Raw genomic sequence first — 24,786 nt, 5'->3', positions numbered from 1 at the left:
ACAGTTTGGGCTACACACTAATTTGTCCCCTCTGTGGAAAGGTGAGACTCTAGAATGTCCGCAGGCCTCACAAGACTCTCTGAATGTCCCGCCCCCCACCAGTTGTAAAAATAAACGGAAGTATATAATGGAGAATGTATAAGGGGTTAAATACATGTAATGAAATGATTTAGAAAAATAAATCCTGACCTTTCTTATATCTCTCAGATACTGAACAGACACCAGAACAAACTTCCTTTTGATTTTTTTGGGGGGGGGGGACTATCTGTTGTCCCATACGGTGAATCTGTTATTCAATGTGTTTGTATGGGCTAATAGCAGTAAAGTAATTTTTCATCAAATAATTGTTATGGGTTTTAAAGTCAATGTTCCCACGTTTCAGAGTAAACGCTGTAGTGTAGCCGAGGCTATATGTCGGCTCAATTGGAAATTGCCTTTAAAAACCTCAATGCCCATAATCTGTGATTGGATTAAAACCTGGCCCTTGTTTGGTTTGGTTATTTAGTTTTAGTAGTCTACACAATTGTCGCTAAAAGCTTCATTTGTAGGCAGTAGGCCTACAAAACATTTATAGTCTGCTAAATAAATAAACAACTGATTGAAATAGTAAATGAACACTACTTTAAAATACATATTTTAACGACACAGTAATGAATCGGTCTCACAAACTACTGAAACTAGGGTATAGAGAGCTTTAGTACTTGGAACAGTTTCACTCATGAACCTGAGTAGCCTGTCCTCCGGAGCCTAGTTCTAATCATGACGCAAGTATATGAACAACAGGTTGGTCTGCAAGGCTATTACGCAACCATTTCCACTCGGAATATTTGACTGTACTGTCTGTTCACAGTAGACCTACGGCAAAATAATATAACTTCTTATAAATAGATATTCTGAAAATCATATCAACCTCACCAGACCAAATGTTAGTGTGTGCCGAGATAAGAACCACTTAAAAATACATGTGAGGAGCAATCCCATCAGTTTGTCCTAGGATAGTTTGTGCCAGATCAAAACAGAAGGTAAGTATGGCAACACCCAAAGATACACTCTGACAGTTTCGTCACTATATAGGTTACAAAGTATCAATAACTCACCATTTACCTCTGACCCACAGAGATGTACAGGTGTAAACAAAGCTTCATAATCACATGTGAAAAGCAAGGTTTGGAAAAAACGACATGACATAGCGAGAAGTAAACAGCTTCTCCATCTGAGTCAGTTTTGACACATAGGAAAATGTTCATCTCAGCCGGTCATGCCCTCCGCTTGGCTGTGTTTGTGTGTTATAAATCATGTCAACATTAATGTGTAGGCTACTAACAACGCATGACCATTGCTTAATGCATACCTATAAATATGGCAGGGCCACGGCTGAACGTTGCCTCCAGAGGGAATCACATTTAATCATCTAACAATAATTAGATTATCCATTGCCTAGGCGAGTATTCTACTTTTTAGGCATGTAAACCTAAATGCTTGCTTGTATTTTGTGTATAGAAGAGGAGCGCATTGCCTGTGTCCCCTGGAGCGGGTAAACGGGTTCGAAGGAGCCATTGTGTGTGACGTAACTAGCTAGCTAACAACCTGGCAGTTCGACTCCGGCAGCGGACTGTAAAGTGCGATAATGACCGACAGTGACCTCGACCAAACCGTGTTTTAGCGGATAGGTCTTCACACTTTTTAATCAACAGAATAAAAGTTATCGGTACCAAGAGCGGATAAATATTGTCTACCATTTAAGAGCAATTTCATATGAAACACATTTTTTTTTATTGAGCGTGCGCGCAGGGTTGCATTTTATTGCATGAGCTAATGTCAGCTATAGTGATAGCAGCTCGTTTCCTTTAGCTTGGTACCATCTTATATCATACGTAGCTAGTTAGCTGCAACAATGGATAAAGGCAAATCAATTATCGACAAAAAAGGGTCGGGATCGTGTTATGCCAATGGACTGCAAAGAGGGTTTCATTCTCAGGCTAGCAACGGTGGATGCAATGCATACAATTCAAGTGGAAACTGTAGTGGCGGTACGAGCAACGTTGAACACTTCCATTATCTGCATACCGATGACGTCGAAGCCAATGGGTCCTCCCCTGCGAAAAGATGCAGGTTACGAAGAAGAGTTGAATCACTGAAGAGGAACAGACCACGTAAGTTCCGCCGTCAGTGGGTTTTGCAGGTGTTGATTTTGCATTTAGTAATTTATGGGTTTACTCATCAAATGACACAATATGTTACATTCGGCTACATCAGGGGTTTTCAAACATTTTCCTCGGTGACTCTCCCCTCAAGCTATTCCATTCCATCTATCTGAACTCCTGATGCAACTTGTCAACTACTCAGCAAACACTTAAATAGGTGAGCTAGTTCAGGGCTATAACATTGTGAAACCCCTGGGTATCCCGGGGAGATGTTTGAAAACCACTAGGTTACATGGGGTGGGTATAATTTGTGGAACGTTCCAACAATGTATGTACAGTAGCCCGATAAATTCACATAGCTGACGAATAGGCACCAACTCACCACGTAGCTTATTCTTAATGTTTGCCCATAGGACACCAGAGTGAAGATAGACATTTTTCGGAATAAACGTGGTGAGTGAAAAACGTAACCAAATTGCCCACTCCCCGACATCTTATTCTGCCGCTATACAACCTTGCATGCGTTGCTCGTTGGCAACGTTGATACTTATACAGTTTTTGGAAGAGATTTCCGAATGGACGTTCCACAAATTATACCCACCCGGTTACATGCACGCTGCAGGTAGTTGAATGTAGAGAAGTTGCATAAATCAGCTGGCCATAGCTATGCATGGAAGATACTGACATATTGTATAATCATATGGGTTTTCAAGGCAGCCACGGTGTATTGTACAGTATATACTGTAGGCCTATATGTTGAATCAAACGGGTTCCATCATCAGCTATAGCCTACATTGCTGGCAGTGTAACCGATGTGAAATGACGAGCTAGTTAGCGGTCACTCGCTCTGAGACCTTTAAGTAGTTGTTCCCCTTATTCTGCAAGGGCCGCGGCTTTTGTGGAGCGATGGGTAACGATGTTTCGCGGGTAGCTGGTTCGAGCCCAGGTAGGGGCGAGGAGAGGGACTGTTATAGCAGCGCAAATTAACCAAGTCAAATTCCGGGTAGGCACTTCTGTGTAACCCATTGTAAATGTGCTTGGCGAATAAAGGCGATTCTGATTCAAGGGACTGCGACCTATCATGACTGCTTTTGTCTATCAGCAAACCATTCTATTAAACTTTTTTCTCATCTTAAGGATAATGTCCTGGATATTAGCTATTGTTAGTTCCAACTACGTTGTTTTAGAAACTATGTGACTCCTTTTGTTTTTGCAATGGGTGCACGGTGATTGGTGTCTTCTCAGTCAGAAGTTGTGCTGAAATCGCTGCTGATAAGAAGGCTTGGCGTACTTCGGCCAATTAGCGGCCGCCCTCTGTCTCCGCAAGGCTGGGTTAAAGAGCCAGGACACCGCCCCCAAATGTACAAAATTCCCTTTCCCTGGTTTCTAGGATGCTGTTAAAGAAGTTCGAACTTTTAGTCGAAGTCACAGTGCAAAAAAGTTACGTTTTCTTTGCTGTATTAACTGAGGGATCTTAAATAATTGTAAACACTGATCTTAACTTTCCATGCTTGTATTTCTTTCGGGTATTAATAAGTGTTTTTGAATGCACCTGAGTGCATCACTATGAAGCTGAGAAATGTGAAGAAGCCAGGTAAGTTGTTTGCTATTGTTTACATGACAGTGGAATGTCAGACTCACGAAACTAGAACATTTGACGGGAATCGAGTAAAGTGTTAATTTGTCAGCGTAGATTACACTTGTTGTCACAAATAGGGCACTTCTGAACTGCCATTATTGAACAACAATCTCTGTGACATTGTGAAACATTCTCTTCGGTGTTGTTGAGCTGAGTTTCTTTCTAGAAAAGACCTAGGGCAAGTTCAGCGGTCCACTGGCTTAGCATGCTAGTCGGCATTCCTCTGCTCCATCTCTAATTGTGTTAGACCTGAGAGAGAGAATTGTCTGCTGTGCCCGAGTTGTCGCGCCAGCCTGGTCTCATAGACTAGACGTAACATAGTACATTTAAATCCGGGATACTCAAATGAGTATGATATGTTACCTTTTACATAAGACAAAAGGTTAATTAAGGAAAAAACGAAAGTAGGGTGGTTGGTTGAGAAGGGTGCAATTGCGGCGCCCAATTCGAGGCATTCCTACATTTGCAGCAACTCCTCATTATACTTTAATTGATCCATTTTTAAGTTAGGACAGGTGGGGGCGGGGGTGCTCCAGTAAAGTAGGGGTCATTAATGCACAATCATGTTGGATGCCAGCTGTCAATAAACACAGAAGAATGGGTGGGGGTGACAACGGTAGCTAGCCCTACACTGGTAGACCGTGTCCTTCACACCCGACTGTCGGGTAATGTTTTCCTGCAATTCTCTTAACGGTGATGGCAGGCGGGAGTGAATTACATAGTGTGTTAGCTTAGCCAGCTAGTCCAAAGGAGGACACTGGTACACAGCAGGTGGGGGTGACATAGTGTCGCTAACTATCAAGCTAGCTAGTACACCGTGTCGCTAACTATCAAGTGAGGGAATGCATTGTGTCGCTAGCTATCACACAGTGTTGCTAATGATCAAGCTAGCTATCACACAGTGTTGCTAATGATCAAGCTAGCTATCACACTGTGTCGCTAACTATCAAGCTAGCTAGCCCACTGTCACCCTTGCCTCCCGTCTGCTGTGGTATTGGGAAGGGGGGGACAATGGGGTGCTCGGGGGGACAATGGGGTGCTCCCGGGGGCGGGGCATTCATGCAGGAACCAATGGGATGCTCGAAGGGGTGTTCTTGAAGGAATCAATGGGATGCATGAGAGCATTCCTGCAGATGCTTGATGCCCACATGCAGGAACGCCCTGAATTGCGGGCTGCAGTTGCACACAATTGAGTTGGTCAGGAGTATAACGCGAACGTCTAGCAACCCAAAGGTTGCATGTTTGAGTCTCATCATGGGGAAATTTAGGATTTTAGCTGATTAGTAACTTTGCAACTACTTCTGAGCTACTTTGCAAATACTTAGCATGTTAGTTAACCCTTCCCCAAACCTTAACACTTTAGCCTAACTCTAACCTTAACCCCTAGCCTAGCTAATGTTAGCCTCCTAGCTAACATCAAATTAGAATTTGTAACATATCATGCATTTTGCAAATTCGTAGCATATTAATACATACCATATGAATTGTAACATATCATACTAATTGGAGTATCTCGGATTTACATTTACTATGTTATGTTTACTCCTGAGTCCAGGTTGGTTGCACGTCCCCCCTCTGTTTTAGAGGAGGTGTTCCCAAGCCTTCTAGCATTAGAAAACATCCCATGTCTATTTCTATGGGCACAAGCACTGTTCATGACACAAACTATTACCACCTGTCTTGTTGGCGGAGAAAAAATTTAGCAGGTTTTCAAGGTTATTTTCTGCAAATCTACACATTTTGTCATAAGGTGCAGAGAACATTTAGCAGTTTTAAAGCTAATTTTTACGTGATATTTGAGTGGCTCAAACATTACAACAAAATCTATGGTCTAAAAAACATTAGCTGACATTGGCTAGTTGATTTTTGGTAAGTTATACATAGCTCTCTAAGGTATACAATGACTGACAAGAGGATTCTACCATTACAACTTTCAAGTGTAAATTGAAAACCAGACTGAGTTCATTAATGGGCGCGCATCACAGTTTGGGAACCACTATTTTAGTGGTACCTCAGTGGTTTTCAAGTGCAAGCTCCCATACACACCAGCAGTTAATGTCTTGGTCTTTTCCAGTTTATTATGGTATCAGAGCCTAATGTTCACAACAAAGCCTATATGTTGGTTAATAATTAATCCGCGGTGTTTCAAATCTCAATGGTGATCTTTGGTGCCATTTGATGGGTCTGACCCTGAGATTTTTCACATGCTGATGTTGCAATGCAATTTAAATACACACTGAGGCTATAGATGAGCATACCCGTAACACAAAATGTACCTGAATGGTGTGATCAATATCAGTGTAATTATAGAGATTTCAAATCAGGCCTGATTGATCTGAAGTGGAGTAGCCTATTACACAAGATTAATATTGCACATTCAGCTTGGCAAATGCCCTCAACATTCTTGCTGAGCTGTGATTTGGATAACCTCAAGTCTAACATTTACCTTTGATTATTTTAGCTATAGGTTATGTACCCAGGGATATTGCATGAAGTATTGCATCAATTGGTGAAAGAAAACACTCTTTCGATTTTCCTACATCTCAGCTGGCAATGAATTGAACAATTAAGCTACTAAAATATTCTGTAACTTTTTAGTATCATTTAAAAAAAAGTTTGGCTATAACCACAGTGTAGGCTAACCAATATAAAGCCTTTCTATAGAGTATCCAGGGAGTAGTGTGAAGTTGATCAGTTTAGCATTTTCCACACTAATGGGTAAGGTTAGAATTGGGTTTGGGGAAGCTGATCCTAGATCTGTACCTAGGGGAAACTTCACCCAGGAGCGTGTATCTGACAGTCATTGAAGGAATTGGTGGCAGGGTAGCCTAGTGGTTAGAGCGTTGGACTAGTAACCGAAAGGTTGCAAGTTCAAATCCCTGAGCTGACAAGGTACCAATCTGTCATTCTGCCCCTGAACAGGCAGTTAACCCACTGTTCCTAGGCCGTCATTGAAAATAAGAATGTGTTCTTAACTGACTTGCCTAGTAAAATAAAGGTAAAAAAAAGTGAGGGGGGGGAACAGCCTATTTTGAAAGCGTGGTTATCTTTGTTTGCACAGAACAGCTCTCATAAAGATAGATCCCAGATTAGAGCCCAGGTACCATCGGTCTGGTACATTTTCTACCACGAGCTACAGTTCACAGATGACGAACATATTTTGTGGACACTGACACAGGTTTCACTGCTATGTATGTAGGTCAATTTTACTTATCATTTGTTTTTTAAATGTAACCTTTTATTCACCAGGAAAAGCCCATTGAGAGGCACTGTTTTGAGACGTGTCCAAGAAGGCATTAGCAATCAAAACAACATTACACAATACAATCAACACAACATTACACAATACAATCAACACAACATTACACAATACAATCAACACAACCATTACACAATACAATCAACACAACCATTACACAATACAATCAACACAACCATTACACAATACAATCAACACAACAATACACAATACAATCAACACAACAATACACAATACAATCAACACAACAATACACAATACAATCAACACAACAATACACAATACAATCAACACAACATTACACAATACAATCAACACAACAATACACAATACAATCAACACAACAATACGATCCAATGAAGGTTGGGTTCTGGTCTCCTTGGTTTATAATGGAAATCAAGAGGAAGGTTGGAGTGTGGTAGACTATACCAGGGTCGAACTCCATACCATTTCAATTCCGGTCAATTTAAGAAAGTAAACCAAATTCCAACTCTCTTCTCACTCAGTCACTCACACAAAACTCCTACAGCTGGACGGGGCAGGAGTCTCACTGGTGGGGAGACTTTCGTGTGATCCTTGAAAAATAATGATTCTACTACCCCACCTGCCCCTAGCCCTGCTCCCTCCTAAAGATTGCTTCCTGTACTCGGAAGACTGGTTTGCCTCTCATCTAGTAATCCTTAAACCTCAGGAAAGCTTGGAACGGTAGGCCCTGGTCTCATTCAGTCAGTTGTTAGGGTTAGGTCCTTCAAGCTAAGGAAAGGTTGTAGCAGTAGACCTTGGTGTCACTATCAGTTGAGGGTTCACTTCCCAGTCAGTTTTCATGGAATCCTATCAGGTATCGTATAACCAGTTCTGGCAGATTGTTATATAATCACTTTATACAAGTCTTGCACACTAATAAACTCTGGGAGTCATAATCTCAACGTGGACTTTGCTTCTTTGTCAGGCAGTGACTCTCCTAAACCTAGATATGACATCTGATCAGCAAAGAGGCCTCATTCTATGATGCATCTGAATGAATGTTAGTCCCTGACCCTGTAATTAGCCCCCCCCCCCCCAAAAGAAAAACACCACCACTTCAGGCAAAATAGAAAATATTCATCTTGAAATCAGGTTTCCATGGAAACTCGAGCTCTGTAGCTGTGGAACCTACAGTGGCTGGGTAGGCTACATGTGTTTTAAGAAATATAACATTTACTCTGCCTGGTCTGTATGCGTAAGTGAACAGATGTACAAATAAAAACTACTTAAAATGGCACCACCAGCCACTCAAATAAGTTGATGGGACACAATGTAGAGGCAAACTTTTAAAAATACTGTCGCTGTCTTGCTTTCCAACTAAGTACATGGACAATTGGCGCAAACCTGGGCCTATCTATACCCTAGGGCCTTTGTCACAGTAAAGCTAATAATATTGATGATAGATCTAAGGCTAACCTAGAAGACAGATATTGGACCCATTCCACCACCATGACTGGACTTACCAGGAACAAGGAAATCTTCTCTCTTACACAGAACTAGTTCACATCAGTCACATGGCCGTCTGACCTGTGCAATAGGCCGGGTCACAGCTTCCTCGTGAGAGTGACATTGGAAAGGGAAATCTCAAGTGTGTTCCTATGACAACAGTTGTCCTATTATTGCGTGGTATTTTAGCTGACATTTTAAATGCAGGCCGACGGGTTACTGGCTGATGACTGGGTTTTGGTGCTTTGACTCTTGACAGAACTTCAGTTTGCTGAAACAACGTGGTAATAACACCTTCGATTTGATTATGTATCTCACGCTTTGCGTTGACAGCCTTCCCCTGGTTCGGGATGGACATCGGCGGTACTCTGGTGAAGCTGGTCTACTTCGAGCCTAAGGACATCACGGCGGAGGAGGAACAGGAAGAGGTGGAAAACCTGAAGAGCATCCGCCGCTACTTGACCTCCAACACGGCGTACGGGAAGACGGGCGTCCGAGACGTCCACCTGGAACTGAAGAACCTGACCATGTGTGGCCGGACGGGCAACCTGCACTTCATCCGCTTCCCCACGCAGGCCATGCACCGCTTCATCCAGATGGGCAGCGACAAGAACTTCTCCAGCCTCCACACCACGCTCTGCGCCACTGGTGGAGGGGCCTACAAGTTTGAGAACGACTTCAGAACGGTGAGTGATCGGGAGAATCTCCTTTTGTGCAAAAGAAAACGTCCTCGAATTCTCTGTTCTCTCTCCTCCGTGACCCGGAGACAGGTAAGTGGTCAAGGAGAGCGTCAATACGTTAGTTTTTTAACATTTTAAAACAGTGGGTTCTGGACTTTTTGAGCCCTGTGCTTTGACTGTACCAGTGTTGCGAAAACATGGTGTGCTGTCATAAACTTCACTGTGGTTCACTGTGCTTCTCTGTGGCCCCACACCTGCTTTGTTATATAACCAGTCATTAACCCTGACTGCTGTTTGCTTTTATGCACATGCTGAGATTTTACTCTGCATGATTTGCCTCACGCCACTTTCTGTCTTTCTGTCACTCTCCCTACCATATCCCCCCCCCTCCCCTCCCCCTCTACAGATGGCTGATTTAGAGCTGTTGAAGCTGGATGAGCTTGACTGTCTGATTCACGGCCTGCTCTATGTGGACTCCGTGAGCTTCAACGGCCACCCTCAGTGTTACTACTTGGAGAACCCGTCAGACACCCAGAACAGCGTGAAGACACCGTGCAGTTTGGCCGACCCGTTCCCTATGCTGCTGGTCAACATTGGATCTGGGGTTAGCATCCTGGCTGTGTACTCCAAAGACGACTACAAACGGGTCACCGGTACCAGGTAAAGAACAGAGCAAAAAAACGAAAAAGGGATTTATATTTGACATTTTTTGAAAGCCTTGAAGGTCAACATTTTATGGTAGTGTTTAAAATCTGAAATGTTTAGGCTATTAAGGACAGTGTTGTTCACCAGTGCCAATTCAAAATCAGTTTTTTTCATCAGCAGTGAACTGGGTTTTCCCAGGTGAATGACCCAAATAAATAGTTTTATAGCTTTGGCGGGTGTCATTGCACAGAAAGGAACTGTAGTCTTCTTCATAAGAAGAGAGACTCGTCATACGTTGTCATGGCAACAGAGATTACAGAGGAAAAGCGATCATTTACAACTGCTGTTTGTCATTCCCTTTAAGCTGTTGTTTTTTTTTTTGTCGTTGCATTGTGACTCACAATGAATAATAGTTAGTCCGCTTTATTGTTATTAGCAAGGCAGGTTGAACAACGTCTACGACAGAATGGGAAGTGCTGTATGTGCACCGTGTTCCCTAGACACTAGGTACTGTCTGTCTGCTCGTTGCACAAGGACAGGCTATATTTACACCAGTTCAACCTTGGAACGTCGCTAAATAGAATACGGCACGGGGGTGAAACAGAGCTCATGCGGGTATTTACAGGGCCTACAGAAAATATTCACACCCCTTGACTTATTACACATTTTGATGTGTTACAGCCTTAACAAATCTACACACAAATACCCCATAATAACAGTGAAAACAAGTTTTTTTCATTTTTTTTCAGACAAATTTATTGAAAATGAAATACAGATTATTCAACACCTCTGAGTCAATACTTGGTTGTGTCTGGATCAGCTTTGCACATCTGGATTTGGGGTTTTGTCCCATTCGTCTTTGCAGATTTGCACAATTTATGTTAAATTAGATGGGGAGTGGTGGTGAACAGCAATCTTTAAGTCTTTCCACAGGATTTTTCTTTTTTAGCTTTCAGTTAAAATGCCTTAAAGTATACAGACGCCTGGACTTATTGCACATTTTGTTACAGTCTATTCAGAATGGATTAAATATATTTTTGTAATCTCACCCATCTACACACAATACCCCGTAATGAGTAAGCGAAAACATGTTTTAAAAATGAAATATAGAAATATCTCATTTAAATATGTATTACTTTACACTCTCCTGAGTCAATACTTTGTAGAAGCACCTTTTGACAGTGATTTCAGCTGTGCGTCTTTCTGGGTAAGTTTCTAAGAGCTTTGCACACCTGGGTTGTGCAACATTGCCCATTTTTGTCTTTTCAAAATTTTTCAAGCTCTTTCAAATTGGTTGTTGATCATTGCTAGACAACCATTTCCAGGTCTTGTCATAGATCGAAGTAATTGAAGTCAAAACTGTAACTCGGACGCTCAGGACCATTCACTGTCATCTTGTAGATTTGTCCTTGTGTTTTAGGTTATTGTCCTGCTGAAAGGTGAATTCATCTCCCAGTGTCTGGTGGAAAGCAGACTGAACCAGGGTTTCCTCTAGGCTTTAGCCTGTGCTTAGCTCCATTCCGTTCATTTTTTTTTTTATCTTGAAAAAATCCCCCAGTTCTTAACGTTTATAAGCATACCCATAACATGATGCAACCACCACTATGGAGATGTGCTACTCGGTAATATGTTTTTTGGATTTGCCCCAAACATAACACTTTGTATTCAGGACAAAAAGTGAATTGCTTTTATACATTTTCTTGCAGTATTACTTTAGTGCCTTGTTGCAAATAGGATGCACTTTTTTTTAAATATTTGTTTTCTGTACAGGTTTCCTTTTCACTCTTTCATTTAGGTTAATATTGTGGAGTTACTACAATGTTGTTGATCCATCCTCAGTTTTCTCCTATCACAGCCATTGAACTCTAACTTTCTTTTTTTTAAAGGCACCATTGTCCTCATGGTGAAATCCCTGAGCGGTTTCCTTCCTCTCCGGCAACTGAGTTAGAAAGGATGCCTGTATCTTTATAGTGACTGGGTGTGTTGATTAGGGATGCAACGGTACAGTGGGCACATGGTTCGGTATGTATCATGGTTTGTGGGCCACAGTACGGTTTCGGTATCTTTATATTTAAGAAAAGTGTGCGCTTGTATGACTCTCATACAGGGGACAAGTTTGCAACACATCGCTCTTCATCTCCCGACCCAGTACATAGTAAACCTTCACAGAGGTAGAGTCCAGAACATAGTGAACCTTCACAGAGGTAGCGTCCAGAACATAGTGAACCTTCACAGAGGTAGCGTCCAGAGCATAGTGAACCTTCACAGAGGTAGCTTTGAGTTGCTCTGGAGGTCCAACTGTCAGTGGAGAGAGCTAGAAAGGGTGTCTGTGTCAATTCCTTTTCAATGTCTCTCTGTGATGTTTCATAGAGTTTGGGAATTACTTTGCTGCTGAAATGTGGGTGGGAGGGGACATTGTAATCCGGTTTAAAAAAAAAATTAATCAGGTGACGAAATCCCGAGTCAGTAACCACCGAACAGGGCTGCAAATCGGCTATGCTTACTCCCACTGCTTTCGACTATTTCTTTGTTTTTATGAATTTGTCGTAAATTGTTGGACGGCAACAAGGAGAGATTGTTGTGTTTTCGCTAACGAGTGATCTCGCCTGGCTCCATCTACAAGGGATACGTCCGGGTGATGGCCACGTAAATGACATGTTAAAAGTGTTTCCACTCGAGTAGCCGACAGTGGCAAAGCAACGCTTGCAGACTGTACTTTGTTTGCTTGCGGTCTTCGTACCCTCGTCGTCGTATTGAACGCCGAACCCAAAATGTTCCCACACAGTGGATTTGAAAGACGCCGGTGACTCTTCAAATGCGCTTCTCTCTGTCTCATTAGCGCTCGCCATTGTCGCGTTGGAGCTGAGAAAATACTTGTTTTTAAGTTTATTCATGGGGCCCCTTTAGGGAGGTTTCCTCGTGAGATGTCATTGCAAATCGTCCATTGGTTGTTTTTAAGGGGGAATAAGGGGTTGCTGTCACTGTGGTTGCCACATTTTGAGACATTGCTGTGGAGTAAAGTTTATCAGCACTCAGGAGAAACGGTCTGGGGCTCCAAGCAGTTGCCCGCCAAGCCTGTTCACAAGCCGCGCGTCTGGTTCTGTGGATCTGAATGTAGAACGTGCGTGTAGTCTGCAGCGCAATAAGCAAGTTAAGGAAATCATAGGAAAATGACAGGCATATCGTAATTCCGTGGTTCACGTATGCATATTGAACCGTAGGGGCGTACCGACCGGTTCGACAACATACTGTGTACCGTTGCATCTCTAGTCTTGATGCACCATCCAAAGTGTAATGAATAACTTCACCATACTCAAACGAATATTCAATGTCTACTTTTTATTTAATTTTTTACCCATTTACCAATAGGTGCCCTTCTTTGCTAGACATTGGAAAACCTCCCTGGTCTTTGTGGTTGAATCTGTTTGAAATTCCCTGCTCGACCTTACAGATAACTGTATGTGTGGGGTACAGAGATGAGGTAGTCATTCAAAAATCATGTTAAACACTATTCATGCACACAGAGTCCATGCGACTAATTATGTGACTTGTTAAGTACATTTTTACTCCTGAACTTATTAAGTCTTTCCGTAACTTTAGGGGTTGAATACTTATTGACTCAAGACATTTCAGCTTTTCATTTGTAAAGACTTCCACTTGGACATTATGGGGTATTGTGTGGAGGCCAGTGATGACACGTTCTCCATTTAATCCATTTTAAATTCCGGCTGTAACACAACAAAATGTGGAAAATCTTTTCTGAATGCACTGTAGCTCTTTCAAAGAAGGATAACTTCGCTGTATTGGTAAAAGTGTTTGGGTAACCAAGGAGAGCCGACCCAGGTCATTGTGACCGTTCCTGGTGGCCTTGTGACCGTTCCTGGTGGCCTTGTGACCGTTCCTGGTGGCCTTGTGACCGTTCCTGGTGGCCTTGTGACCGTTCCTGGTGGCCTTGGGTTCAGCTTACAGTTCCTATGGGACCTGTTCTACCTATCCCCACTAACTCTCCCTGTCTCAGGCTGAGAAGAGACTCCTTTTAGGCCTCTGCTGTAAATTAATTTAGAACCCCTTTCAATGACCCTTCCCCAGCATAAGGGATGAAACCCTAACTTTTAAGCACGCGCATGGGTGTAACTACAAAATGTCACACATTTCCCATTGATGTCAATGCATTCAAGTATAATGTGCATGTCTCAGGTTAGGTTTCAACCCTGAGTGGAAAAATAAGATATTTCCTGGTCCTTAGGCTTTTTCTGGAGACTCTTTTCCATTAGAATAAGAAATCTGAAAACTTCATTTAATGGGATCTCTATGGTCCATTCAGTTTCCTTGAAGCTGCATCTCTCTGCATTAACTCTGTTTCAACAATCCCTTCCTCTGTGTCCTCCTCTCTGTCTTGGTGGGGGTACGTTCCTGGGCCTGATCCCATTCTCTGTGTCCTCCTCTCTGTCTTGGTGGGGGTACGTTCCTGGGCCTGACTCCTCCTCTCTGTCTTGGTGGGGGTACGTTCCTGGGCCAGATCCCTTCCTCTCTGTCTTGGTGGGGGTACGTTCCTGGGCCTGATCCCTTCCTCTCTGTCTTGGTGGGGGTACGTTCCTGGGCCAGATCCCTTCCTCTCTGTCTTGGTGGGGGTTCGTTCCTGGGCCTGATCCCATTCTCTGTGTCCTCCTTTCTGTCTTGGTGGGGGCACGTTCCTGGGCCTGATCCCTTCCTCTCTGTCTTGGTGGGGATCCCTTCCTCTCTGTCTTGGTGGGGGTACGTTCCTGGGCCCAGATCCCTTCCTCTCTGTCTGGTGGTTCCTGGGCCAGATCCCTTCCTCTCTGTCTTGGTACGTTCCTGGGCCAGATCCCTTCCTCTCTGTCTTGGTGGGGGTACGTTCCTGGGCCAGATCCCTTCCTCTCTGTCTTGGTGGGGGTTCGTTCCTGGGCCAGATCCCTTCCTCTCTGTCTTGGTGGGGGTACGTTCCTGGGCCAGATCCCTTCCTCTCTGTCTTGGTGGGGGTACGTTCCTGGGCCAGATCCCTTCCTCTCTGTCTTGGTGGGGGTTCGTTTCTGGGCCTGACTCCTCCTCTCTGTCTTGGTGGGGGTACATTCCTGCGCCTGACTCCTCCTCTCTGTCTTGGTGGGGGTACATTCCTGCGCCTGACTCCTCCTCTCTGTCTTGGTGGGGGTACATTCCTGGGCCTGATCCCTTCCTCTGTCTTGGTGGGGGTTCGTTTCTGGGCCTGATTCTTCCTCTCTGTCTTGGTGGGGGTACGTTTCTGGGCCTGATTCCTCCTCTCTGTCTTGGTGGGGGTTCGTTTCTGGGCCTGACTCCTCCTCTCTGTCTTGGTGGGGGTACGTTCCTGGGCCTGACTCCTCCTCTCTGTCTTGGTGGGGGTACGTTCCTGGGCCTGACTCCTCCTCTGTCTTGGTGGGGGTTCGTTTCTGGGCCTGATTCCTCCTCTCTGTCTTGGTGGGGTACGTTCCTGGGCCTGATTCCTTCCTCTGTGTCCTCCTCTCAGTCTTGGTGGGGGTACGTTCCTGGGCCTGTGCTGCTTGCTGACGGGGTGTGAGACGTTTGAAGAGGCGCTGGATATGGCTAGCAGAGGGGACAGCAGCAATGTGGACAAGCTGGTGAAGGATATCTACGGAGGAGACTATGAGCGTTTCAGCCTCCAAGGATCTGCTGTGGCCTCCAGGTGAGCAAAGGACCACTCAGTACTGGGACATTATACTGGATATACCATGATAATATATATATATAAACCATTCTATCTACCATGATAATAGTAATACACAGTGTACAAAACATTAAGAACACCTGCTCTTTCCATAAGACTGACTAGGTGAATCCAGGTGAACGCTATGATCCCTTATTGATGTGTACTTGTTAAATCCACTTTAAATCAGTTTAGATGAAGGGGAGGAGACGGGTTAAGGAAGGATTGTTACGTTTTTAAGCCCATTGAGACGTGTATGAGTGCCATTCAGAGGTGCCATTCAGAGGTTAATGGGCAAGGTAAAACATAGGTGGTATGTATGGTAGCGGTATGGTAGTAGGTGGTATGTATGGTGGTAGTGGTATGTATGGTGGTAGTGGTATGTATGGTAGTAGGTGGTATGTATGGTAGTAGGTGGTATGTATGGTGGTAGTGGTATGCATGGTGGTAGTGGTATGCATGGTGGTAGTGGTATGCATGGTGGTAGTGGTATGTATGGTGGTAGTGGTATGTATGGTGGTAGTGGTATGTATGGTATTAGGTGGTATGTATGGTAGTAGGTGGTATGCATGGTGGTAGTGGTATGCATGGTGGTACGTATGGTAGTAGGTGGTATGTATGGTGGTAGGTGGTATGTATGGTGGTAGGTGGTATGTATGGTGGTAGGTGGTATGTATGTATGGTAGTAGGTGGTATGTATGTATGGTGGTAGTGGTATGTATGGTGGTAGTGGTATGTATGGTGGTAGTGGTATGTATGGTGGTAGTGGTATGTATGGTGGTAGTGGTATGTATGGTGGTAGTGGTATGTATGGTGGTAGTGGTATGTATGGTGGTAGTGGTATGTATGGTGGTAGTGGTATGTATGGTGGTAGTGGTATGTATGGTGGTAGGTGGTATGTGTGGTAGTAGGTGGTATGTGTGGTATGTATGGTAGCGGTATGGTAGTAGGTGGTATGTATGGTAGCGGTATGATGGTAGTTGGTGGTATGTATGGTAGTTGGTGGTATGTATGGTAGTAGGTGGTATGTATGGTAGTTGGTGGTATGTATGGTAGTAGGTGGTATGTATGGTAGTGGTATGGTAGTTGGTGGTATGTATGGTAGTTCGTGGTATGTATGGTAGTTGGTGGTATGTATGTATGGTACTAGGTGGTAGCGGTGGTATGTATGGTGGTAGCGGTGGTATGTATGGTGGTAGTGGTATGTATGGTGGTAGTGGTATGTATGGTGGTAGTGGTATGTATGGTGGTAGTGGTATGTATGGTGGTAGTGGTATGTATGGTGGTAGGTGGTATGTATGGTAGTGGTATGTATGGTAGTAGGTGGTATGTATGGTAGTGGTATGGTAGTAGGTGGTATGTATGGTAGTGGTATGATGGTAGTAGGTGGTATGGTATGGTAGTTGGTGGTATGTATGGTAGTTGGTGGTATGTATGGTAGCGGTGGTATGTATGGTAGTTAGTGGTATGATGGTAGTAGGTGGTATGTATGGTAGTGGTATGGTAGTTGGTGGTATGTATGGTAGTTGGTGGTATGTATGGTAGTTGGTGGTATGTATGTATGGTACTAGGTGGTAGCGGTGGTATGTATGGTAGTAGGTGGTATGTATGGTGGTAGTGGTATGGTAGTAGGTGGTATGTATGGTAGTAGGTGGTATGTATGGTAGTGGTATGGTAGCGGTGGTATGTATGGTAGTAGGTGGTATGTATGGTATGGTAGTAGGTGGTATGGTAGCGGTGGTATGTATGGTAGTAGGTGGTATGTGGGGTATGTATGGTAGTGGTATGGTATCTGTGGTATGGTAGTGGTATGGTAGTAGGTGGTATGTATGGTAGTGGTATGGTAGCAGGTGGTATGTATGGTAGTAGGTGGTATGGTAGCAGGTGCCAGTCGCACTGGTTCGTGTCAAGAACTGTAACGCTGCTGGGTTTTTCCATGTTCATCAGTTTCCTGTGTATCAAGAATGGTCCACCAAAGGACATCCAGCCAACTTGACACAACTGTGGGAAGCGTTGGAGTCCACAATGGCCAGAATCCCTTTGGAACGTAGAGTCCATGTCCTGACAAACTGAGGCTGTCCTGAGGGCAGAAGGGAGAGGTGCAACTCCATATTAGGAAGGTGTTCCTAATGTTTTTTACACTCTGTGAATGATGAGCTATATCTACCACTTAATATACACTTGGTGGCCAGTTTATTAGGTACACACGTCTAATACCGGGTTGTACCCTCCTGTAGCCATGAAAGGCTACAGCTGGTCAGAAACAATGTTCAGAAACCTTATGGCGTTGAAACGTTGCTCAATTGATATCAAGGGACCTAACTTGTGCCAGGAAAACATTCCCCACACCATTACACCAACACTACCATGGACTCACGCTGCTCACGCCAAATCCGGACTCTGTCATCAGCATGACGCAGCAGGAACGGGAATTCAGTGGACCAGGCGACTTGTTTTTCCACTCCTCAGTTGTCCAGTGTTGGTGATCTTGTGCCCACTGGAGCTGCTTCTTCTTGTTTCTAGCTGATAGGAGTGGAACCCGGTCGTCTGCTGTAATAGCCCATCCTGCTGCAATAGCCCATCCGTGACAAGGACTGACAAGTTGTGTATTCCGAAATGCCATTATTTTTTTCACACCACTGTTGTACTGCGCCGTTATTTTCCTGTTTGTTTGTGGCCCGCCTGTTAGCTTGCATGATTCTTGCCATTCTTCTCATCAACGGGCTGTTTTCGCCCACAGGATTGCCGCTGACCAGATGTTTTTTGTCGCATCATTCTCAGGAAACCCGAGACACGTTGTGCGTGAAAATCCCAGGATGTATATATATTACTGCTCAAAAAAATAAAGGGAACACTTAAACAACACGATGTAACTCCAACTTAATCACACTTCTGTGAAATAGAACTGTCCACTTAGGAAGCAACACTGATGGACAATAAATTTCACACGCTGTTGTGCAAATGGAATAGACAAAAGGTGGAAATTATAGGCATTTAGCAAGACACCCCCAATAAAGGAGTGGTTCTGCAGGTGGGGACCACAGACCACTTCTCAGTTCCTATGCTTCCTGGCTGATGTTTTGGTCACTTTTGAATGCTGGCGGTGCTTTCACTCTAGTGGTAGCATGAGACGGGGCCTACAACCCACACAAGTGGCTCAGGTAGTGCAGCTCATCAAGGATGAAACATCAATGCGAGTTGTGGCAAGAAGGTTTGCTGTGTCTGTCAGCGTAGTGTCCAGAGCATGGAGGCGCTACCAGGAGACAGGCCAGTACATCAGGAGATGTGGAGGAGACCGTAGGAGGGCAACAACCCAGCAGCAGTAACGCTACCTCCACCTTTGTGCAAGGAGGAGCAGGAGGAGCACTGCCAGAGCCCTGCAAAATGACCTCCAGCAGGCCAGAAATGTGCATGTGTCTTCTCAAACGGTCAGAAACAGAATCCATGAGGGTGGTATGAGGGCCCGACGTCCACAGGTGGGGGTTGTGCTTACAGCCCAACACCGTGCAGGACGTTTGGCATTTGCCAGAGAACACCAAGATTGGCAAATTCACAGATGAAATTCACAGCTCTTCACAGATGAAAGCAGGTTCACACTGAGCACGTGACAGTCTGGAGACGCCATGGAGAACGTTCTGCTGCCTGCAACATCCTCCAGCATGACCGGTTTGGCGATGGTTCATTCATCGTGTGGGGTGGCATTTCTTTGGGGGGCCGCACAGCCCTCCATGTGCTCGCCAGAGGTAGCCTGACTGCCATTAGGTACCGAGATGAGATTCTCAGACCCCTTGTGAAGACCATATGATGGTGTGGTTGGCTCTGGGTTCCTCCTAATGCAAGACAATGCTAGACCTCATGTGGCTGGAGTGTGTCAGCAGTTCCTGCAAGAGGAAGGCATTGATGCTATGGACTGGCCCGCCCGTTTCCCAGACCTGAATCCAATTGAGCACATCTGGGACATCATGTCTCGCTCCATCCACCAACGCCACGTTGCACCACAGACTGTCCAGGAGTTGGCGGATGCTTTAGTCCAGGTCTGGGAAGAGATCCCTCAGGAGACCATCCGCCACCTCATCAGGAGCATGCCCAGGCGTTGTAGGGAGGTCATACAGGCACGTGGAGGCCACACACACTACTGAGCCTCATTTGGACTTGTTTTAAGGACATTACATCAAAGTTGGATCAGCCTGTAGTGTGGTTTTCCACTTTAATTTTGAGTGTGACTCCAAATCCAGACCTCCATGGGTTGATACATTTGATTTCCATTGATAATTTTTGTGTGATTTTTTTTTTTGTCAGTACATTCAACTATGTAAAGAAAAACATATTTAATAAGAATATTTCGTTCATTCTGATCTAGGATGTGTTATTTTAGTGTTCCCTTTATTTTATATATATATACATACATACATACATACATACACACACACACACACACACACACACACACACACACACACACACACACACACACACAAAGCAGGCATGAAGTCATTCAATTACATTAGGTCCATCGATACCATTTGTGGAATGTTTCTATGCCCTGAAGAATTGTATGTTCTTGAAGGCAAAGGGGGTCTGACCTGGTACGAGCCCCTGAGTGTGTGTGTGTGTACCATTTATCTACTATGATAATATATGTTGGGGTTAATTCCAGTAAATTCGGATAATACACTGAAATTCCACTTCTCTTCAATGTGGTATTGGAATTTGGTTTACTTTCTGAATTTAAATGGGATTGATATGTAATTGACCCCTAACTCTGATATTAATCATCATTATGATGAACATTAGGCCGTATATCTACCATGATAAACCGGCCGGCCACGCCTTCATATTTATGTGGCATTATGTAGGCTTTTTATTCGTAAGAGGATGGCACGTGAAATACACTTTGTAATATAATTTTCAAGAGCTCATTCTGAAAATATGCCATACTGAGATTTTTTTTAAATATATATATATATATAAATAACTTATTTGGGTATTTAAATTCTTGTTTCTTAGAAATGCAGGGGTATTTTCTAATGAAGCACTGACACCGAAGAGCTCTGAGGAAGAAAGGTGCTCCTACTCAGTTGCAATAGTACAGTAATTCTGCAACTAATCCTGAATTAATTCTTGGTAATAATTCAGTATGTGACAAATCTCCGTGTAATTAATTACCAATGGTTACCCAGTATTAAGTGGGTTTATTATGGTCATTAATGAACTGTAAAAGCAGGTACACATATATATATAAGGCACAGTATACAGGTAACTGTCAAATAATGGACACACTTGAGTGAATGAGGGATCTGGGAAAGCAGGTGCTTCCAAACAGGTGTGATTCCTGAGTTAAACAATTTACATCCCATCACGCTTAGGGTCACGTGTAAAAATGCTGGGCTGCCCATTATTTTTGGCTACCATGGTCATGCCCTCATAGGATGACAATCCACAGGGCACGAGTGGTCACTGAATGGTTTGCTGAGCATGAAAAAAAAAACAACCCTGATTTAAATCATATGCCACGACCGTCTCGGTCGCCACATCGCAACCCAATCAAACACTTCTAGAGCGGAGTCTGAGAGAACCGTCCACCAACGTCAATAAAACACCAAACTATGGCATTTCTGGTGGAAGAATGGTGTTGCATCCCTCCAATAGAGTTTCAGACACTTGTAGAATCTATGCCAAGGTGCTTTGAAGAAGTTCTGTCTTGTGGAGGCCCAACACCCTATTCAGACACTTGACGTTGGTGTTTCCTTTATTTAGGCAGTTACCTGTAGGTGCAGTAACACAACAGTGTTCAATTCCCTTCAATTTTTAACACAACAATCTTATTTGGTATTAGGGTTGCAAAATTCCTGGAACTTCCAATAAATTCCCTGGTTTTCCAGAAATCCTGGACAGAGGATTCTAGATTTGCTGCTTATTCCCTCCTGATTCTGGGAATCTTCCACTTGTGAAACCCTAATTGGTATTGTTTAAATTAAAGAAATATTTGTTGATTTTTTTTAATAAGAGGCTCCTTTTTGATTCTTCTGTTGTTTTTTTCTGTTCTGGGGTGATCTTTTAACATGCAGCTTTGGCCACATGATGAGCAAAGAGAAACGAGACTCCATTAGCAAGGAGGACCTGGCCCGGGCTATGCTGGTTACCATCACCAATAACATAGGCTCCATCGCACGCATGTGTGCCGTCAACGAGGTAACCACGCACACATTCTCCATACAGTTTGCATAATTACATATTAACATTCATTTACACTAAATATACAAAAGTATGTGGACACCCCTTCAAATGAGTGGATTTGGCTATTTCAGCCACACCCGTTGTTGACAGGTGTATAAAATTGACCACACCGCCATGCAATCTCCATAGACAAACTTTATCAGTAGAATGGCCTTACTAAGGAGCTCAGTGACTTTCAACCTGGCACTGTCATAGGATGCCACCTTTCCAACAAGTCAGTTTGTCAAATTTCTGCCCTGCTAGATCTGCCCCGGTCAACTGTAAGTGCTGTTATTGATGAATGGTTTGTCAAGAAACCTTTGGGATGAATTGGGAACGCTGACTGCGAGCCAGACCTAATCGCCAAACATCACTGCCCAACCTCACTAATGTTCTTGTGGCTGAATAGAAGCAAGTCCCCTCAGCAAATGTTCCAACATCTAGTGGAAAGCCTTCCCAGAAGAGTGGAGGCTGTTATAGCAGCAATGTTCCAACAGAAAAGGGGGGGACCATCTCCATATTAATGCCCATGATTTAGGAATGAGATGTTGGACGAACCGGTGTCCACATACTTTTAGTCATGTAGTGTATGTTTTCACGAGAAGTAGTTGTCATAAGGGCTTTATTCGAATTTCCATGTTTAGCAGACACTCTTAGCCCAGAGCAACTTAAAAGTTAGTGCATTAATCTTAAAGTAGCTAGGTGAGACGACCACATATATTAGTCATTTGGGTGGTTTTCTGTATGCCCTCGGCTTCTTCAGTGTTGCCTTGTGGCATGGTGATCAAGCAGCATTGTACAGAGCTATCAAAGAGCACAGATCTTCAGCAAACGCCACCAACTGGCCACCAACCTTTCCCCAAAGCATGAACTACAGAATAGAATACTTCATTGCCAAACAACAATGGTTGATAGGAACTTGTTTGTAGCGTCACTGACAGGACAATCAGTACATGGCAGCTTAGTTCAACAGGGACACAGCAGTAGATATAATGTATGTAGCATTTCAAGGTCCAACTGAATTCTCAGCTCTGGCGTTTTTTGTAAATTGATTCACATTGAGTACAGGGCCGATGACATACAACAGACTCCTGTCTTTTAGCACCACCTTGTGGTCATGAGTATTTTCCTTGCCATGTTGCCATGTGTATGTACTTCTCTGTGTGTTTTGTAATATCAGTTTGTCAAAATAACTTGAATCATCTCTAAGAGTACAAGCTAAAATGTTGCCCGTTCCTGTTGTTATGATTCAGAACTGTTAATCAGTGTTTTTGCAGTATTATTGGTTTTATAATGGGCTTCTTAGTGGAAAACACATTTTAATTGGATACGTGAACTATTTTACTACCATGATCTTTTCACTTTCAGAAAATCGAGAGAGTTGTGTTTGTTGGGAATTTCTTACGGATCAACACCGTGTCTACTAAGCTGCTGGCCTATGCCATGGACTTCTGGTCCAAGGGACAACTGAAGGCCCTGTTCCTAGAACACGAGGTACAACGCTTGATTTGAGTTGGACTTAAAGAGATTCTGTCAGACTGGATGTAAACAAAGTTGTCAACTCTACCCCAATAGCGCCCAGATTCCATAATCAATTTCCTTGATTCCATTAATGAGTATTGTAATAGTACTCGTACTGTATTTTGAGTATTAGTAATAATACTATATTTACCACGTATGTTTTCTGTAGGGCTATTTTGGAGCGGTTGGGGCATTACTGGAGCTGTTAAAGTCGTCTGAGGAGCCATGAAGACATGCCCATGTCGTCTGTATAGAAGATGCTGAAAGGTTTTCACGGAAGCCGCCACAAGAAACTGGGAAAAACTGGGAACAGCCATTTAAATAATTGAACTGTAAATATCCTTTCACTCCCTGCCCTAAAATCCCCTCAAATAGAGGTTTTAATATAACTAATGTAATGTCCCATGTCATGAACCCTGGGTGGCAGGTAAATGCTGAGGATCACAGAAACGGTGTTCGTTTTTGGCACTGTGTGTAAATACCTATTTGTGTAGTAGTTCTAGGGTGCACTAAAGCCAAAACCTGCTGAGATTTGACTTGTGTTGACAGTCCAGTTTTGTCTGAGGTATAGAGGGAAAAATTGCGTATGTTCTGTCCAGGAATGTAAAAAAAAAAATGTCAGGGGGGGGGAAGGGGGGGGGGGGTTAGGTTTGTTCGTATCAAATGAAGGGACCAAGATGCTGTTTCATCGTCATGGGCTGGCCCTTTAATTCAGTGTGTCACACCAAGGGTCCACTCTCCGTTCGCCTGTGGCACACCCATCATCATAGCTTTATTATCAGAGCATGGTTAACAGCGATGGGGATGTTTAAAAAAACAAACAAAAAAAAACACATTGGTTCAGCAACCTCCTCAAACTCTCTTTTTAGTGAGTTCTGTGATCTGCTCGTATGTCAGTCCCTTTTGAAAGATATGCCATGATCTTGGTACGTTGGTTGTTTTTCGAAGATGTGGCACTACAGAGATGAATTAAGTCTGCCTTTCCTCACTAAGAAAGTGCCTCATCCTCTCCTATACCAGGCCCATGACGACACCCACTCTACAGACAGTCTGTAGAATTGCCTTGTGTTTGATTTGCCTAGTAAGGACTTGTTGGTGTTTGTATCTATTGTAGTTGTAAGAAAGGTACATAACTACTGCCAGCAGTTAGTCTATGTAGGGATTTAAGAGATTTGTCTTCCTGTGTCTGTAGGAGTTCCTCACCCAGTGCAAAGGATCCATTACCTGCAGTTTGGACAGGAAGTCTCTCACTTGGCCCCCAAAGTAATTCTCATAGCTGCTATTCGTTTTCTTGTTCTAGTCATCAGTTAAAACTATTCAATGTGCATGTGCTTGTAACTAAAAGATTGAAGGACCACCACAAGACATGTAATATCGGTTGGTCTTGGTATTTCAAACGGCAGCATTTAACAGTGTTGCCCGGGTTTGGCCGGGGTAGGCCGTCATTGTAAATAAGAATTTGTTCTTAACTGACTTGCCAATTTAAATAAAGGTTAAATAAAAATTAACTG

At 43.6% G+C, this 24,786-nt stretch overlaps 1 protein-coding gene across 6 annotated transcripts; it reads left to right on the top strand.

The window, feature by feature from the left end:
- The first annotated feature begins 1,602 nt into the window (after positions 1-1,602).
- Positions 1,603-23,897, top strand: pank1a (pantothenate kinase 1a). Of its 6 annotated transcripts, none has more exons than XM_064924417.1 (8): positions 1,624-2,153; positions 8,846-9,198; positions 9,599-9,852; positions 15,341-15,517; positions 20,546-20,602; positions 21,607-21,730; positions 23,123-23,248; positions 23,445-23,897. In XM_064924417.1, the coding sequence occupies exons 1-8, from the start codon at positions 1,895-1,897 to the stop codon at positions 23,502-23,504; spliced, it is 1,410 nt and encodes a 469-aa protein (XP_064780489.1). In that variant the 5' UTR covers positions 1,624-1,894; the 3' UTR covers positions 23,505-23,897. The 6 variants fall into 6 exon arrangements, with proteins under 6 accessions (XP_064780495.1, XP_064780493.1, XP_064780489.1 ...); XM_064924420.1 differs by lacking the exon at positions 1,624-2,153 and adding an exon at positions 3,515-3,738; XM_064924419.1 differs by lacking the exon at positions 20,546-20,602 and having other exon boundaries at positions 1,628-2,153.
- The last annotated feature ends 889 nt before the right edge of the window (positions 23,898-24,786 follow it).

The sequence above is a fragment of the Oncorhynchus masou genome, chromosome 18 (genome assembly GCF_036934945.1).
Source record: "Oncorhynchus masou masou isolate Uvic2021 chromosome 18, UVic_Omas_1.1, whole genome shotgun sequence".
Taxonomy (NCBI): domain Eukaryota; kingdom Metazoa; phylum Chordata; class Actinopteri; order Salmoniformes; family Salmonidae; genus Oncorhynchus; species Oncorhynchus masou.
This window is presented reverse-complemented; position numbering and strand designations above follow the sequence as displayed.